At 55.1% G+C, this 17,684-nt stretch overlaps 1 protein-coding gene across 1 annotated transcript; it reads right to left on the bottom strand.

Moving 5' to 3' along the window:
* Positions 1 to 361: 361 nt before the first annotated feature.
* TBX21 (T-box transcription factor 21) lies at positions 362 to 11,552 on the bottom strand. Its single transcript, XM_061176248.1, has 6 exons — positions 11,062 to 11,552; positions 2,678 to 2,832; positions 2,192 to 2,313; positions 1,432 to 1,590; positions 1,216 to 1,277; positions 362 to 980 (listed from the first exon to the last, which is right to left on the bottom strand). The coding sequence occupies exons 1-6, from the start codon at positions 11,550 to 11,552 to the stop codon at positions 362 to 364; spliced, it is 1,608 nt and encodes a 535-aa protein (XP_061032231.1).
* Positions 11,553 to 17,684: the final 6,132 nt, after the last annotated feature.

Below are 17,684 nucleotides of genomic sequence, written 5' to 3'. Positions count from 1 at the left end.
TGACCCCCCCACTCCCACCCCTACACCCCGCAGAAGGGAGGAAGCTCCTTTGTGTCCCAGACCTTCCACTGTCTGTTTTCTGTTCTCCAGCTGGGAACCCACAGCCAGAAGCAGCACCAGGTAAATGACTGTAGTTGGGACACAGGAAGGGGCAGAGAACACTCCTCGCAGGTTTCACTGTGGGCCAGGAGACAGCAAGTGAACCCCAGAATCCTTCTTGGCCCCCTTCTTCCTCAACCAGCTACAGAAGGAGATGGGACAGAGGGAGCTGGGGACGGCTCAGTCCTGGGTCTGTGGTCTACGTTAGTTGGTGTCACCAACCCAATGACACTCTTTCTGTTCCTTTCACCATGTCATCTGCTCAATTGGGAAAATAGTTATAAAACTGGCCTTCGGTTTCCTTATCAAAAGGAGAAGGGGCCCCCGCAGGGGAGGAGCTGTCGCCACTAGAAGGATAGGGGGACACACGCCTCCTCTTAGAGTCTCCTTCACCCAGTCCTGAGTCGCTGGACTCTGGCCGGATGGGGGTGATCTCAGTCCACAAGGAGGGGGAGCCCTGGTCTTCCGGCCCCCGCCCCTCTGAGGCTCCTGGGCCAGGTTCCATGGGCAGAGTTCGCATGGAGCGGAACCAGCTGGTTGGGCCCATCTTGGGAGGGTACTGTGGGGTCACAGGCCAGCCAGCTCCAGGTGCCAGGACCTCCTGGCTTCGGTAGTAGGACATAGTGGACCCAGGGGCGGAGGGCAGGAATGAAGGCTTCATGCTGACAGCTCGAAACTCGGCCTCGTAGCTGTGGTCCCGAGGGGCCCCCAGCCAGTAAGGCTGGGGAACCACATCCTTGGCCTGGCTGGGAAGGTTGGGGTAGAAACAGCTGGGAACGGGATACTGGTTGGGGAGCAGAGGAGAGTAGTGGTCTCCCCCAAGCAATTGACAGTTGGGTCCAGGCGGGGAGAGGACGCTGGTGTCAACAGATGCATACATGCTAAAAAAAAACAGGAAGCAAAAGACAGGGGTCACGAACAGAACTGGTCACTTAGGAGCCTGCCTGTCTCACGTCCCTCCCCAGACCCTCCTTCCTGACTTGCCCGCCGCCCTCCAGTACCCAGCCCACACTTCCCCACCACAGAGGCAGAGAGGGGACGTGCTGAGCACTTGTCTGGTCTCAGAGGGACAAGAGGAGGCCTCTGCAAACATGAGATGAACCCAGTGGCACTTACGACTCAAAGTTCTCCCGGAATCCTTTGGCAAAAGGGTTATTATCAATTTTCAGCTGAGTAATCTAGAGAGAAGGGAAACAGAGTCACCTGAGTCCTGAGTCGGAGGCTGGGGAACTTCCAAAATCGCTCCCAGGAAGACTGGGGGCTCCACTCTCCCCCTCGTCGTCCCCCCGCCCTGCCACAGGCTCAGCCCACCCTCGCCCAGGGAGCCCTCACCTCGGCGTTCTGGTAGGCGGTCACGGCGATGAACTGGGTTTCTTGGAAAGTAAAGATGTGCGTGTTGGAAGCATTGCAGGCCGCCTCTGGCTCTCCATCACTGACCTCGACAATGTGTAGCCGGGGCTGGTACTTATGGAGGGACTGGAGCACGATCATCTGAGAGAGGGTAGGACGGCTGTGAGGGTGGGAGGAGGGAGTTCAAAGGAACCCTCTCCCAGCCCCACCTATGGCCAGCCCTACGGCCAAGCTAGAAAGGACCCTGAGGTCATCGTGCCCATTCCTCTGCCCTGCCACCACATAACTTCTCCCAGGCTTCCAACCCCAGTCCCTAGCCTCTTCAGGGCACCAATTCTATTCTCTTGCCCCTTTACCTATCCCCAGGTGTCCATTCTGACCAAGGGATTAGCACAAACAGGGCTTTTCAGGGATAAGGGCACTTTTAATAGAATTGCTCAACTCCGAGAAACTTTGCATCCGTTCCTTGGGATCACCGGTACCAACTCTATACCCAATATGGTACACGAGTGATGGTAGCCCAGGATTCAGTGAAGAAACCCCCTGGCTGGTTTGGTCCGTGTTGGCCTGAATGTGACGCCTGTCTGCCCTGAGATTCAGCTTCCTCCCAAGGTGGGTGGAAAAGAACCAGAGTCAGAGAGGGAGAAAAGTCGCTCTTACAGAACAGAAGCAGCCTGCAGGACCCGCTGCGACCTCGGGGACAGGGAGGGGTGCGGGGCTATCCCATGGGGAGGAGTCCCACCTGGGTCACGTTGTTGGAGGCCCCTTTGTTGTTCGTGAGCTTTAGTTTCCCAAATGAAACTTCCTGGCGCATCCAGTGGGCTCCAGTGTTGGGAGAGTCTGGGTGGACGTACAGCCGGTTCCCTGTGGACAGTTAATCTCTTTGGCATGCAGCCCCTGGGACCAGACCCCTGGTGATGTGGGGCTTCTTTGCCTGTTCTGAGGGGGATGGCAAGAAGGATGCAGGGGGAGGACAGATGGGGCAGGACAGGGGGAGGTGTGGGCAGAGGACTGAGCCGAAGACAGGCTAGAGAAAAGTAGAAGAGATGACAAACAGAACGGAAGTGAGAAGTGGGAGGGGATGGGGTGGGATGGGATGGGAGGGATGGAACAGAGAATGAAATCCTAGGAGTCCGGGCCAGGGGCTTGGGGGTTCCTCTTGGATCCACCAGGGGGCGCCCAGTATTAGACAAAAAGCATGCCCCCCAGTTCCCAAGGAGGCGCGTACCTGGCATGTTGCCCTCAGCCTTTCCACACTGCACCCACTTGCCGCTCTGATACCGCCAGTGATGCTGGTCCGCCAAGACCACGTCCACAAATATCCGGTAATGGCTGGTGGGCTCCAGCCCAGCCACAGTAAATGACAGGAATGGGAACATCCGCCTGGGGAGAACAGGGAGACCCATCAATATCCATCAGCCCCCAACCCCCCGGACAGCCGTGCCCTGTGCAAAGGCTGTCCGTCGCTGGTGTGCTGGAGCCGGCTCTCACCCCTCACCAGAGCCAGCTGGAGAAGTCCAGGAAGTCTGCCAGCCAGTTGTTAAACAGCCACGATTAAAAATTAAATCACGTAAATTTACAATTAAATATATTACATTACAAGCCACGGTAATAAATACTCAAAAAAATCACTTCTCAATTTTTTTTACTATAGTTTACTATTAGCTCTGCTCTTGAGATTGTTTACATCTATTGTACCTGTCCGGTGGAGATACCAGATTATGTGCACTACCACACGTCTCTTCCCAACTCCGCATTCAGTGATATCACATGGGCAGCTTACGAGCAGCCATTATAGGGGTATTTACCACGGAAATCAGCAAACACTATGAATCGGGGCTTTTAAAAATGTTTTTCTTTCAGAGGGTCAGTTGCTAGACGTTAGCTGCACACCCCTGTCCCTAGCCTTAGCTTGCTCCCTAGAGGGGGAGCAAAGCCACAAGCCAGCCCCACACAGGCAGTTCCTAGTAGGTCCTCATCTCTCAGTTCCCTGAACCGTGGTCTGGCCCCAGTCTGTCATCCATCCTCTCCATCGTGGCTCTCACGGTGCTAACATGCACTTAGCCCCAGAGCACCCATCCACAGGCTCTCCCTGCCCCATCCTCCTGGGCGTGATGTCTGTAGCACAGCCTGCTCCAGGGTCTTCAGAGAAGTAACTGAAGTCCTAGCTGGAGATTCCCATCCACCTGGAAGAGGGACTCTATTGAGCACAGTCCTCATGTTCAAAGTCCTGGTTCCCAGGAAAAGTGGAGGAAGTTGGATTTGGGATGTTGTGCTATTGTGCTGAGCAATAGATTCAGAGAAAGAAGCACTACCATACCACAACCATCTCCGCCACCTCCACCATCACCCCCCCGTCGCCACCACCACCGAAACCATCATGTCCACTATCACTACCCCCAACACCACATCACTACAACCAGCACCTCCACCATCACCGCCACCACTACAGCCAACACCGCCCCCATCACCGCCACCACTACAACCAGCACCTCCACCATCACCGTCCCCCCAACCGCCACCCTCCCCATCACCACCATCACTGCCCTCATCACCACCACCACCACTACAACCATCACCCCCCCGTCACCACCACCACCGAAACCATCATGTCCACTATCACTACCCCCAACACCACATCACTACAACCAACACCTCCACCATCACCGCCACCACTACAGCCAACACCGCCCCCATCACCGCCACCACTACAACCAGCACCTCCACCATCACCGTCCCCCCAACCGCCACCCTCCCCATCACCACCATCACTGCCCTCATCACCACCACCACCACTACAACCATCACCCCCCCGTCACCACCACCACCGAAACCATCATGTCCACTATCACTACCCCCAACACCACATCACTACAACCAACACCTCCACCATCACCGCCATCACTACAGCCAACACCGCCCCCATCACCGCCATCACTACAACCAACACCGCCCCCATCACCGCCATCACTACAACCAGCACCTCCACCATCACCGCCACCACTACAACCAGCACCTCCACCATCACCATCCCCCCAACCGCCACCCTCCCCATCACCACCATCACTGCCCTCACCACCACCACCACCACTACAACCACCACCAGCCCGTCGCCACCATCACTACAACCAACACCTCCACCATCCCTACCCCCTCACCACCACTACAACCACCAGCCCATCACCACCACCACTACAACCAACACCACCCCCATCACCGCCACCACTACAACCAGCACCTCCACCATCACCATCCCCCCAACCGCCACCCTCCCCATCACCACCATCACTGCCCTCACCACCACCACCACCACTACAACCACCACCAGCCCGTCGCCACCATCACTACAACCAACACCTCCACCATCCCTACCCCCTCACCACCACCACCACCACTACAACCACCACCACCACCACTACAACCACCACCAGCCCATCACCACCATCACTACAACCAGCACCTCCACCATCACCACCATCACTACAACCAACACCTCCACCATCACCACCATCACTACAACCAACACCTCCACCATCACCGCCATCACTACAACCAGCACTTCCACCATCACCATCCCCCCAACCGCCACCCTCCCCATCACCACCATCACTGCCCTCATCACCACCACCACCACTACAACCACCACCAGCCCGTCACCACCATCACTACAACCAACACCTCCACCATCACCACCATCACTACAACCAACACCTCCACCATCACCACCATCACTACAACCAGCACCTCCACCATCACCGCCACCACTACAACCAGCACCTCCACCATCACCATCCCCCCAACCGCCACCCTCCCCATCACCACCATCACTGCCCTCATCACCACCACCACCACTACAACCACCACCAGCCCGTCACCACCATCACTACAACCAACACCTCCACCATCACTACCCCCTCACCACCACAACCACCACCAGCCCATCACCACCACCACTACAACCAACACCTCCACCATCACCATCCCCCCAACCGCCACCCTCCCCATCACCACCATCACTGCCCTCACCACCACCACCACCACTACAACCACCACCAGCCCGTCACCACCATCACTACAACCAACACCTCCACCATCACTACCCCCTCACCACCACCACCACCACTACAACCACCACCACCACCACTACAACCAACACCTCCACCATCACCACCACCACTACAACCAACACCACCACCATCACCACCACCACCACTACAACCAACACCTCTACCATCACTACCCCCTCACCACCACTACAACCACCACCAGCCCATCACCACCACCACTACAACCAACACCACCACCATCACCACCACCACCACTACAACCAACACCTCTACCATCACTACCCCCTCACCACCACTACAACCACCACCACTCCATCACCACCATCACTACAACCAGCACATCTATGGCTTAGTCTTTCTCTTCTAACCCAAGCAGGAAGAGCAGAATTTTTAAGCTGGCAGAGTCACACCCTCATGAGAATTACTTTTCATTCCCACACACTTCTCCCCTCCCCTACAAGAAGCCCTGCAGGTTGGGAAGAAAGGCACTGGTTCATGAGTGAGGAAACCTGGGGGAGGGAGAGTTCTAGGGGCCTAGGAGCACTTTTGGGTGGATTCTAGTCCCCAGAGGGTCCCAGATCAACATCGCCAATAACCTTGGAAAGATCTCCCAGGAGGGTACTGTCACATTCCTGTCTTCCCCAGACTCTCCTGGGCTGAGAAAAAGAGACTTAGTGGCCCTATGGCCTTGGATAAGTTAATTCCCAAGCCAAACCTCACTTTCTCCATCCGTAAATGCAGATAATAACTCCTGTCCATCTTTCCTCTGAGAGCTGTTAAAGAGTTTGAAGGATGTGAAACTCAGCTCACCGTCTCTCCCATCCCACCCCCATCCCATCTTCTCCCAGGCCCAGAACTATCAAAGCCCTCTGGCCTGGCTGAAGAACCTCAAGCAAGAGTCCAGAGTTACAGTCCGAGGCCCTCGGTCCCAGGAGCTCGGTATGCCAGTCAACTGGAGAAATCAAAGGTTAGGGAAGAGACTTTGAGCAGTCGAGGGTGGGAGAATATTTTCAACCCATTTCTACCACCAGCTCATTCTACAACAGTGGTCAGGTCATTCATGTTGCCTATATTGTAACCAGTTCCTATCTAAACGTGTAGTAATAGAGAGAAGGAACATATTCATTCAAGTGCCACTACTTATGCAGCAGCCAGTTCACTGAACCGGTCCTTTGAGATATAAAATGTTATTTCCAATTTATACTTGAAGAAAATGACGCTCAGAGAGGTTTGGTGATGGCTCCACGTTGGGAGAGCAGAAATGGGGTCTCCTGATGGCAGAGCGCATGCTAGCGTCTCCCTCACCCCATCCTGCTTATCGCTGGTAGAGTGAAAGGCAGGAGACACAGGAAGACTGTGGGGAAGAGGGAGAGGAGAAGGGAGGTCTCAACTTCACCCTAAAAGTCTAGAATCACCACCAGCTGGGATCCCAAAATAGCCTCTGATTTACACGACACTTTGCTGGGAAGGAACCAGGAGTGAAGATGGGTCTGGTGCCAAACTGAGCCCCTAGGAAAGACCGCTCACCTCTCACTCAGCCCTCAGGGGACAGGGTCCAAGACCCGAGTTCCTCTGCTGCTTCTAAGGACCATCCAGTTTGAAATGATTCACAAAGTCATCATATCCGATCCCCATCCTGTACACCTCTGACAATGCTCCAATTCACCATCGTTAAGTACAAATTAAAAGATGGTTTTTATCAGTCATGTTGGCAAAATGTTTCAAAATTGATAATATCTAATGCTGATGAACCTGTGGGATAATGGGTCCTCTCGGCCACTGTTGGTGGGGGTGTAAATCGGTACCACCTTTGAGGAGGGTATTCTGGCAATGCCTTGTACCGATCCAAATGCAAAAAGCGCTTAGGGCATCAAGGGATCGCCTCTTCCCACCAACCTCGGACCCACTGAATAGAAATCAGACAGCCACCAGCAAACGGCGGAAGAGAAAGCAAAGCCGTTTTCACCTGCTCCAAAAGAAATAAAGCCAGTCAGCCCAAATTAAAGCAGGCTTAAAGCTAAAAAAAAAAAAAAAAAAATTTAAAGATCTAAAAAGTTCTCGGAGTTGGAATGTAGAGAAGAGAAAACCAAAAGGGCTGAGGCCGGTGATCGAGGATGGTACGGGACTGAAATTGTTTTATCAAGCCCTAACTTCGCACACACATACACAAATGCAAACTGAGCTGCTTAACAACAGAGTTATCTTAATTATAATAATCAACTAATTATACCCAGAAAAGTGGGGATTGCCGGCAATTACTGCACACCCACACACCCACACACGAGACAGCCGCCTCTCTCTTCCTCTACTGAGAACGTCTACCGTCGACTATCATACACCGGCTGACTTGGGCGCAGCACACAGACTGCCTCCCAGAAACAACACGAGGCCGGGCAACATGAGTGGGCCTATCAGGCCATGAACCTCCACAAACACGCAAACTTGAACTCTCAGTCTTCCAGCTGGCCAGTCCATCTTCTTGTCCTCCGTTTCCCCTCCCAGCCCCATCTGAGCTGCCTGGATCAGTCTCTGGACCCTGGAATCACCCCCTGCTCCCCACCCCATTCCTGCCCATGGAGGAGAGCATTACTGTGTGCACACTGAGGAATGGGTCTAGGGTGGGTGGGAGAGGAGTGAGTCAGCCCAAGGCGAAAGGCTACGGGGCTGTGGGTGGGCCTGGGCTGGAAGGATTTTTCAAAAAGGAAGAAAGCCGTGGGTGATGTGGTGGTGACTGGTGGGTCACTGAAAACCATGGAAGGACAGGCCAGCCCACCGAAGCAGGAGGACAGAAAGGGAGCTGTTCTCTGAGCCCAAGTCTTCCTTTTCAGAAGCCAGTAGCAGAAGGAAATGGCCGCCGACTTCCCAGATCACTGGAGCCCAAGCTCACAGTCAGGGGTGCTGAATCGGGGGCGGTGTGTCCTCTGTCCTCTCCACCCCACCATGGGGCCCCCAAAGCCTGATCCAAGAGGAGGCCTCAGAGGAAGTGGTGAGGGGCCACTGCCTCCTTCCAACGACCCCACAGCCCTCAGTGTCCGAAGCAGTCCGTTAGGATGGACTGAAAGTGTGAGGCTTGTAAAACACGCGCGTGTGCACACACAAGAAACAATCAGGGAAATTTGATGATATTTAAGAGTTTCTTTTCAGGTTTGCTAATGGCATTGTGTTTATTTTTAAAAAGCCATTTTTAGAGGTGCACGGAGAACTACTTAAGGATAAAGTAATACAGTGTCTAGGATTTACTTACTATTTACTTACACTATCGCTAATATAGTTTCAGACCAGAAGTTAAGTGAGCGAGGATAAAGCAGAAACAAGATTGGACCAGTATTGACACCTGTTGAAGCTGGATAATGGGTAGATGGAGATCCGTTACATGTTTCTCTTCACTTTTGTATATATTGGAAATTTTCATAATAAAGGAAATTAAGTGTGTGGATCTAAAAGAGAGACAACAAAACTTGTCCAGAGAAGATTATTCAGCAGGAAAATAAAGGAAAGAAGGAGGCTGTAGGTGTAAAGGAGGCAACCAGTACAGAAAGACGCATCCACCTAAGACCCCCAGCTAGCCCTGCACCCCCAGAGCCCTGAGGTTCTGCTGAAGCTCCGTCTACCTCATCCCTCAAGACTGGAGGGGCTGGGGCCTGGCTGCAAGGCTGTGGGGAGACCCCCCCCACCAGGCCCCAGGGTGGGAAGGCTTCCTGACCACTCAACAGAGTTCAGGCCTGAGCCTGAGTTCAGGTCTGCCGTGTAACCCAGTGTAAGCCACTAGCTCCCCTGGGCCTCAGTGCCCTCAGCTGTAAATGGGGAGGCCGCTTGGCCTACCTAGCACACGGTGAAATAATGGAAGTGAAAGCACTCTGAATGCATCAAGGCCTTCGGACAGTGTGGGTGGCTGTTTTTACTCCTGGTCGTGGGGGACCAGAGAAAGAAACCCAGGCACATAACATCTGCATGCTGGTGCCAGTTCTGCCAGCGATGAATGTGCTGTGTAACCTCAGAAAAGTCTCTTACTGTCTCTGGGTCCATTTGCCTCTCTGTCCAGGGAGAAGATGGGACAGGATCTTCTGGGTCCCCTCCAATTCAGACATGATAGCCTAGAAGCCTAGGCTATGCCTGGGTGCACCCAGACCGGGGCTAGGGCTGGGGGAGCAGAGAGGAATTATCAGAAGGCCTAGAAGATGAAGGCCGTGCCGTGAAAGAAAATGCCAACTTTCCCGGGTTCATCCCCGAGAAAGAGGAACAGTTCAGCAACTTGAAGCCAATTGTGGTTGGTGGACAGGTCCCTCAATCCCAAGCCACCCCATAGAAATCATCCATCAGGAGGGATGAATGTTCCAGCAATGCCCAGATTGAATGCCAAACCTCAGGCCCAGCATGGCCTCTCCCTTCTCCCTCCCCAAGCCCAACCCTCGGTATCTGCTCTTCAACACCTCCCAGGTCCACTGATGACGTAGCGCCTCCACACAGAGGCCCTCGCTGGTCCCCTGCCCACACGGGCCCCCACCGGGAAGGGTGGGTGCACACTCACGCACCAGACACAGGCAGGGCCCACTCAGAGTGTTGCTTACTAAACAAATACCACACAAGTTGCAAGTTTCTCTTTCTTTCCCCTTGTAGGAGACTCTCTCCGGAAACAGCACCCTTGGCCCCAAACCCTACCCCGCATGCACGGAGCTCAGGGGACCCTGAACCATGGAACCATGGGCTCCCCAGGATGGACTGGTGAGTATCTGGATAAGGGTGGGGCAGGCTTTCAGGGACAAGCCTTGAAGGGTACAGAGTGTGGGAATGGCTGCCAGCTGGGACCCATGGGTTAGCTTCACCTGCTCAGGCCCATGGACATCTGTGCCCTCGGGGAGGGGACCGTGTCTGGAAGGAATCTATGCCCCCTCCCACTTTACCACCTCCCCCCTCCCAACACATGCGCACACCAGACATATGATCTCCAAGTACTACCGGAAAGGAAACTTGGCGACCACTTCTCCATGTCACCAAATCCCAGTTTTACCACACCACCCCCCCACCCCAGAGCTGACCTGTACACAACAGCAGCAAGGGGGTTGGGAGAGGTGGGCACAAGGGGCCCCGGAGATGAGAGCTGGATTGCTGTCCACCCCACTGTAAGACCCTGCCCTCCGCTCCGTTTCCCCACACATAGGGGCTAAGAGGCGCCCTGCTCTGTCAGACCCACAGCACACACTCCCCCTGCGCCCTCCGCGCCCCCCTCCAGGCAGAGACAGCACCCCAATGCTGGGTGAAACCATAGGCACCCTCCCCCTAAACCAGGAGGATGGCTCACTGCGCCCCTCTCCTCCATCTCCCTTTTGAGTTGTGCCTGTTGGTCCTGAGAGTAAACAAGCCCCAGAACTTTCCTGCCCGAAACTCAACTCCTCTTTCCCCCCAAAGCCTGAGCCAAAACTGTGAGGGACACAGAGACACTAGCAAAGTCTAGACAGAAAAAAAAAAGAAAAGCGCGTCCCTGTCCGGGCCGGCGGGACCGAGGAGGCTCCCACAGCTCGGCGCTCCCGGCGCGCGCCTCACTTACCGTCCCTGCTTGGTGATGATCATCTCCGTCTGGTGCTGATTAAACTTGGACCACAACAGGTGGTTGTTGAGCGCGACTCTCAGCTTCCCGGATACCTCCAGCCCCGCCGGCAGCGCACAGTCCTCGCGCGGCCCCGGGTAGAGTGTGGCGCGCGGGTCCGGGGCGGTGTAGGCGTCCCCCGGCTGGTAGCCCTCGGCGCCCGGCGTCGGCGGGAAGGGCTCGCCCGCCCCGGGGAAGCCGGTGGCCTGGGGTCGGGGCGGGTAGGCGTAGGCTCCGAGGAAGCGGCCCGGCGGGGCAGGCACCAGGGCGCCCCCGGCGTAGGGCGCCCCCAGGCTGGCGCCCACGCGACGGTCGGCCGCGTCCTGCGCGCCCGGCTCCGGGTAGAAGTAGCGGTTCTGCGAGTCGGCGCCTGGCGCCCGGCCCTCGTCGCTCGCCGGCATCGGGTCGGTGCCCGTCAGCATGTCTCGGCAGCCTGGCTCCAAGATGCCCATCCGGGGCGGGCTGGCACCTTCCCGCGGCCGTCGAGGACCGGCCCTTCTCCGCGCGGGGGCGGGCGCGGGGGGTCGGCTGGGCGGAGGCTGGCGGGGGCGGGGCGGGGCGGGGGCCGCGGAGGCCCCACCGGAGCCCGGGATCGGACGCCTGGGTCCTGCGCCCGCGTTTGGCGGGCGCGCGGCAGCTCCCGGGCTCCGTCTTCAGCGGGCCGCTGTCACTAGCGTCGCGGCGCCTTTGCTGTGGCTTTATGAAGCTCTCTGGGCCTCCACCCCCCACCCCCCACCTCGGCCCCGCCCCGCCTCACCCCGCCCCTCGTGGCTAATTCTCGGCAAATTCTACGCGGTTGGTGAGGACTGCAGCCGGGCCCCCACCGTGTAGACCAGCGAGTCCCCGCGCGCTCTGTAGTTCGCATACTTTGCCTTCTGGGAGAGTCAACCCCTCCACCTGAAACGCCAGACTGTTTCTCTTCTCTGGACCCTCTGGAAATTCCACCCATTCTTGAAGGCTCAGCTCAAAGGCCCCCTCCTACGGGAAGCCTTCGGTGATGGCCCAGATGGGCTTACTCGCAGGCTCCGAGCCGCTTCGCCCGTGGGCATGTGACAGATGTTCACTGATGCTCACTGTGTGCCCAGGCTCCGTGCTGAGTGGCCTTGTGTGAAGTGTTTGCATTCTTTCTCTTTGCCAGAGACCCAAGTGGACTGTGTCCGAGGCATCTTGTTCCTTCAGCCCCAGGGCAGACCTGGGACCTGGTGGGCAGCAAGAAGAGTTCCTTCAAACGAATTGCATCGCAACAGCTGAGGGTTTGCAGGGTCCTGGGCTGGTCCAGGCCCACAAAAGCTCCACCACCGGGGCCTGGCAGCCATGCACGCTGGAAGTAGCACTGGGCTGCCAGTGCTCAGGGTCCCAGGACTGGCTCTGCCCCTCACTCAGGTATATGTGACCTGGGCAAGTCACTTCCCTTGCCTGAAAGTCAGCCTCAAGTGCCTCAAGTCCCCTAGGCTAGAGAAAACAAACCGATGTACTTTTCAGAGGGGCTGTGAGCCTTACATGAGAGGGCACACCTGGGCAGCACATTCCAGTCTATTGTGATACCTGGATGGAAAAGCCAGATTGAACAGATTCAGATTTGAACAGATTCAGAGCCGGCTGACAGGAAGGAAAACCACCGCATGTTCTGAAGGGCCGCCTTGGTGATAGGACTACGGGAGCTTTTCTTTCTCTATTTTCCTTTCTGCTGACTAATGTAGCTATATTCCTTTTATCACGAAAACAATCCTTTTTCCCCCCGGTTGAAAATATCATCACTGGGAGTTTTCCTATGTATAAAGATAAAACATACTCATATAGAAAATTTCAGCAGTAGAAAAAAGTAAAAATAGGACTGTATAAATCACGCCAAATTCTATCCCCCAGAGGCAAACAGGATTAAGATTTCGGTGAACACCCTTCCAGACATCACTCCTTGCACACCCCCCTCTGTCTTTTGCACATGTGCCCACACACACACCATATATATATGTGTGTGTGTATATATATATATATATAATTTTGTATAAACACCACACGTGCTGCTTTGTAATGTATTTTTTTCACTCAACAAGGTGTCGTGGAATTTTTTGCATGTCAGTATATAGATAAATCTTTACATTTGTAAGAGTGTTTTGAAAAATACTTTAACATTTTCACCATGTTAAAAGTTAACCTCTTCTCTCCCCCCTTTCACCCCAGCCCTCCTCAATTCTCCCCTGGGGGCTGGCCCCATCTTTGCATCCCTGCCCCAGTCCAACAGGGCTTCACCCTTAGGGGCCCATGGGGACTCTCTGCTCCCAACTAGAGCTGAACCGAGAGGCAGGTTGGCAGGTGAAGGCAAAGCTGGGGACCCCAGGAGGCGGGCATGACCCAGGGAGGGAGGAGAGAGACTCAGTGCATCCCCTGAGCATAGAGGCCAGCACACAACAGCACCAGAACCGGGGACTGGCCTCCTCCTGGCCCTTAACCTGCCATTCCCCATTCTTACGGAAGGGGGAAGTTTCTGCCTGCTCTTGCAGCTGGGCAGCATTGCTTGAAAGAGAGGGTAACCTTGGGACCCTTGGCTACTTTTGGGGAAATGTGAAAGATTTTAGTAAGTCTTCCCTGAATGACTGATTTCCCCAGGAGACATGAGACTGTTGAATGCTGACATCTCTTTTGGGAGACATTTTCGCTAAGTGCTTGGCTGTGGAGGGCCGAGTGGAGCCTTGTTCCTCCCTCTCTTTCCCCACTCCTCTTCTCCATGCTAATCCTCAAGTCAAGGGATCCATCCCCCTACCTCTGAACAGAAGGACCTGAGCTCCTACCCAGCTTTTGGGGCAGGAGGGATTATGAATCTCGGAATCAGGTGGACCTGGGGACTTGTCCCTGGGGGAAGAGGGTGGCTGGGGGCAGTCTTTCGTAACTTGATGGGCTGTTAGAGGGTCTTACAGCCTGGCTCATCAACCCCAGATTCCTCACCCCCTCCCTCCAATTCCTTCCACCCAAAAAGGAAAGTACTTGTGAAAAGCGGGGGCTGAGTGGCCCTGGTGTCACCAGTGCCAGTCCTGCCCCTCTGCCAGCTTGGGTGAGAAGAAGAACTCTGGCAGTGACACCTCCTCCTCCTGTTGCCACCTCACCCTCTTCCCAGGCCCCGAGGGCTGGAGAGGTGAGGAAGGTGGAGAAGGCTGTGACGAGGTCCCCTGGGATCCCCTCAATTCCCATCGCTGCCCTTCCCCCCTACCTCATGGATCAACCCACTGAGCATCCAGAAGGCTGGCCCTGGTGGGGCAGAAGCAAAGATACACAGGGTGTGTGTCCAGGATGGGAGAGACACCGTCTCCAACAAACATCAAATATTACGAGACAGGCTGGATGGTAAATATGGGAAAACGAACAACTTACCAAACTCTCACATCCCATTCGTAGCAGAACCAGGGCTGCAATCCCGGTCTCTTGACTTCTGATCCAGTGTTCTTTCCACAACAGTGTTTGCCTTCCCATTTTGAGGGAGAACAATCGTAATAAATGAAAAGTCATATGATCACATCAGAAAAGGTTTGGGGGCTTCCCTGGTGGCACAGTGGTTAAGAATCCGCCTGCCAATGCAGGGGACACGGGTTCGAGCCCTAGCCCGGGAAGATCCCACATGCCATGGAGCAGCTAAGCCCGTGCGCCACAACTACTGAGCCTGTGCTCTAGAGCCCGCGAGCCACGACTACTGAGCCCGCATGCCACAGCTACGGAAGCCCTTGCACCTAGAGCCCGTGCTCCGCAACAAGAGAAGCCACCGCAATGAGAAGCCCGCACACTGCAACGAAGAGTAGCCCCCGCTCACCACAACTAGAGAAAGCCCGCGCACAGCAACAAAGACCCAACACAGCCAAAAATACAAAAATTAAATACATAAATTTATTTAAAAAAAAAAAAAAAGAAAAGGTTTGGAAAACAGAAAAGAAAATTGCCCCCCCCACACCAGCCTGGACAGCGGTTTTCTTCACCCTGTTGTCCTCTGCCTGTATTCAAGGCTTCTTTTCAAGCCATTTCTTATCAAGACTCAGATTGAGCTTGGCTCACCTGATGCCACACAGCACCTGCCACACCTGTGGGTCGCAGACGGTGCCAGGAAGCTGTTACAATGTGGATTCCTGGGATGGGCCTCTAGAGATTCTGATTCCCAGGCCTGTGTGGGTTCCCCCAGAATCTGTATGTTGAAGGACTCCAGGTGATTCTGGGCCCCACAGAGTCCATGTATCCCACTCTCAGGCCCCCTCCCACTTTGCTATTCCACCTCCAAGTTATGTCCCAGCCTGAGAAAGCCTATGCCCTGACCCTGCTTGCTGTGTGCTCCTCGGTGCCTGGAAGACTGTGTAATGGCTGAGGATGGCCGCTACAGGCATTGAGAAGATTTTCTTATTGAAGCTCCAGGATGAGGCAATTCCTCACCCCAGAATCTAACAGTCACCTGGGTCCTCTCCTTAAAATGTGTGGGTGCTGAGCCCTCTTGGGACCCGGAAGGCTCTTTTTTTTTTTTTTAACATATTTATTGGAGTATAATTGCTTTACAATGTTGTGTTAGTTTCTGCTGTATAACAAAGTGAATCAGCTATATGTATACATATATCCCCATATCTCCTCCCTCTTGCGTCTCCCTCCCGCCCTCCCTATCCCACCCCTCTAGGTGGTCACAAAGCACCAAGCTGATCTCCCTGTGCTATGCAGCTGCTTCCCACTAGCTACCTATTTCAATCTTGAGAAAGAAAAACGGAGTTGGAGGAATCAGGCTCCCTGACTTCAGACTATACTACAAAGCTACAGTAATCAAGACAGTATGGTACCGGAAGGCTCTTGAATGGGCTTATACTGTAAGATGCAGGGAGGACTGAGCGGCCCGTGGGGGAGTTGGGGAAGGGTGGCTATTGGTGGAGCCCCAGCACATAAAGACACCAGGGCCAAGGATTTCTGCCCTTCACCCTGCTGGGCACAGCCTGAGAGGCTGTGAGAGGGTAGATGAGTGAAGAGGGTGTGGCGTGTTGGGGATGAAGCACGACAGGAAAGAGAGAGCACAGTGTGAGGGGCCTGGGCTGAGTTTCTGAATGATTCAGAGATGGAGAGGGACAGGCACCACAAAGTCAGAAACCCAGAGTGTGACTCAGTGAGAAAATCTCAGGCCAGGAAAAGGGGGATGCAAGAAAGAAGAAAAGAGGGAGATGGGCCAGGGAGAGGTGGAGACACCTGTGGGGACTGGAGGCTGGGGCAGAGGGAAATGGGGTAACAGGCTTGGAACCCCAATTCCAACTGTCTGTGTGGCCTGTTCAAGTATCTTCACCGCTCTGGTTTCCTTGACAGTAAATGGAGCTAACAGACATTCTGCCAGGACAAGCCAGGTCTCAAGTGAGGTGTAAGGTGGTGTAAAGGCTGAGGGGGTCTGCCCCAAGGCAGGAACAGAGCAGAGGCACAGGCTGTGCTAAAGTGCCTCTCCTTCCCCTCCTCCAAGCTGCCTGCATCTTCCCCTTCCTCCCTCTGGCATCCATTTGTTCCCCACAAATCCAGACTTCAAATCCAGACTCCAGCCTCCACTAAGGGCCTTGGGCTCAAAGAGAACCTCTCTGTTTGTAAGACCCCATCTCAGAAAGGACGGCCTTCCCCTCCTGACGCTCATACACCATTCCTGGGGACTGGGAGAGGCCAGACCCTGGGGACTCTGGGATCACAGAGATAAATTAGGCTCAGCCTCTGCGCCCAAAGAACTCCTAGCAAGGTGACCTCGGGGTCAGAGTTCTCCCCTCAGGGCACTTGTCCTTCAGATGCAGACTTGAAACACAGCAGCTGTGCACCTACAACGAATGATGCCCACGTGTACACAAGAGCCCCCGCGCGCACACACACACACACACACACACACATACACGGCCCACAGAGCGATGCTAGACAAATCCCTGTGATCCAGTTCTTGCAGCCACACCCCTTCTCTTGTCCCACATGCAGCCTCCCTGAGCTCCTTGGGCATCTGCTATGCTCACCCACACCCACCCTGAACCCCCTCCCGTTCTGGGCCCAGACTGCCAGTCCTTCAGAGAGCAAGGCCAGAACCATCGGCTTAACAGCCAGAGAGGGCAGAAGGGGAGTGACAAGCACCTGTAGAAGCCCCTCCCCCCATGACAGCTGGAGGAGTTCTGAGTCCCCAGCACCCAGCACCAGGTGGTCACTATGGGCTCATCCCAAGGTCGAGGGCTCCGGGTTCTCACCCCCAGGCTGGTTCCCCTTCCCCACCCTCTACACCCTTCAAGGCTGGGCAGCCTTACCCTTTGGCTCCAGGCCATGCCTGGCTCCTCCTGCATTTCAGTCCTCCCTCCATGGGCATCCTTTCTCAGATCAGCTTTTCTCTCTTTTTCTAACCACAGTCACCCCAGACCCAGCTGTTCACACTAGACCCCCACCCCCACCCCCCAAAACACACACACACATGCGCAGAGCACCCCACCCCCACTGTGTTCCCGGGCTAGGGTCCCTGCCCCCTCCTGAAGGGACCTTAAGATGTTGGGTACTTGAGCAATCTGTAGTCTTGGGGGTATGTCAGGCTATGGGTGGGCAAGCCTGAGCTCCAGGGAGGCCAAGGAGAG

Source organism: Eubalaena glacialis, chromosome 19, assembly GCF_028564815.1.
Source record: "Eubalaena glacialis isolate mEubGla1 chromosome 19, mEubGla1.1.hap2.+ XY, whole genome shotgun sequence".
Lineage (NCBI taxonomy): Eukaryota > Metazoa > Chordata > Mammalia > Artiodactyla > Balaenidae > Eubalaena > Eubalaena glacialis.
This window is presented reverse-complemented; position numbering and strand designations above follow the sequence as displayed.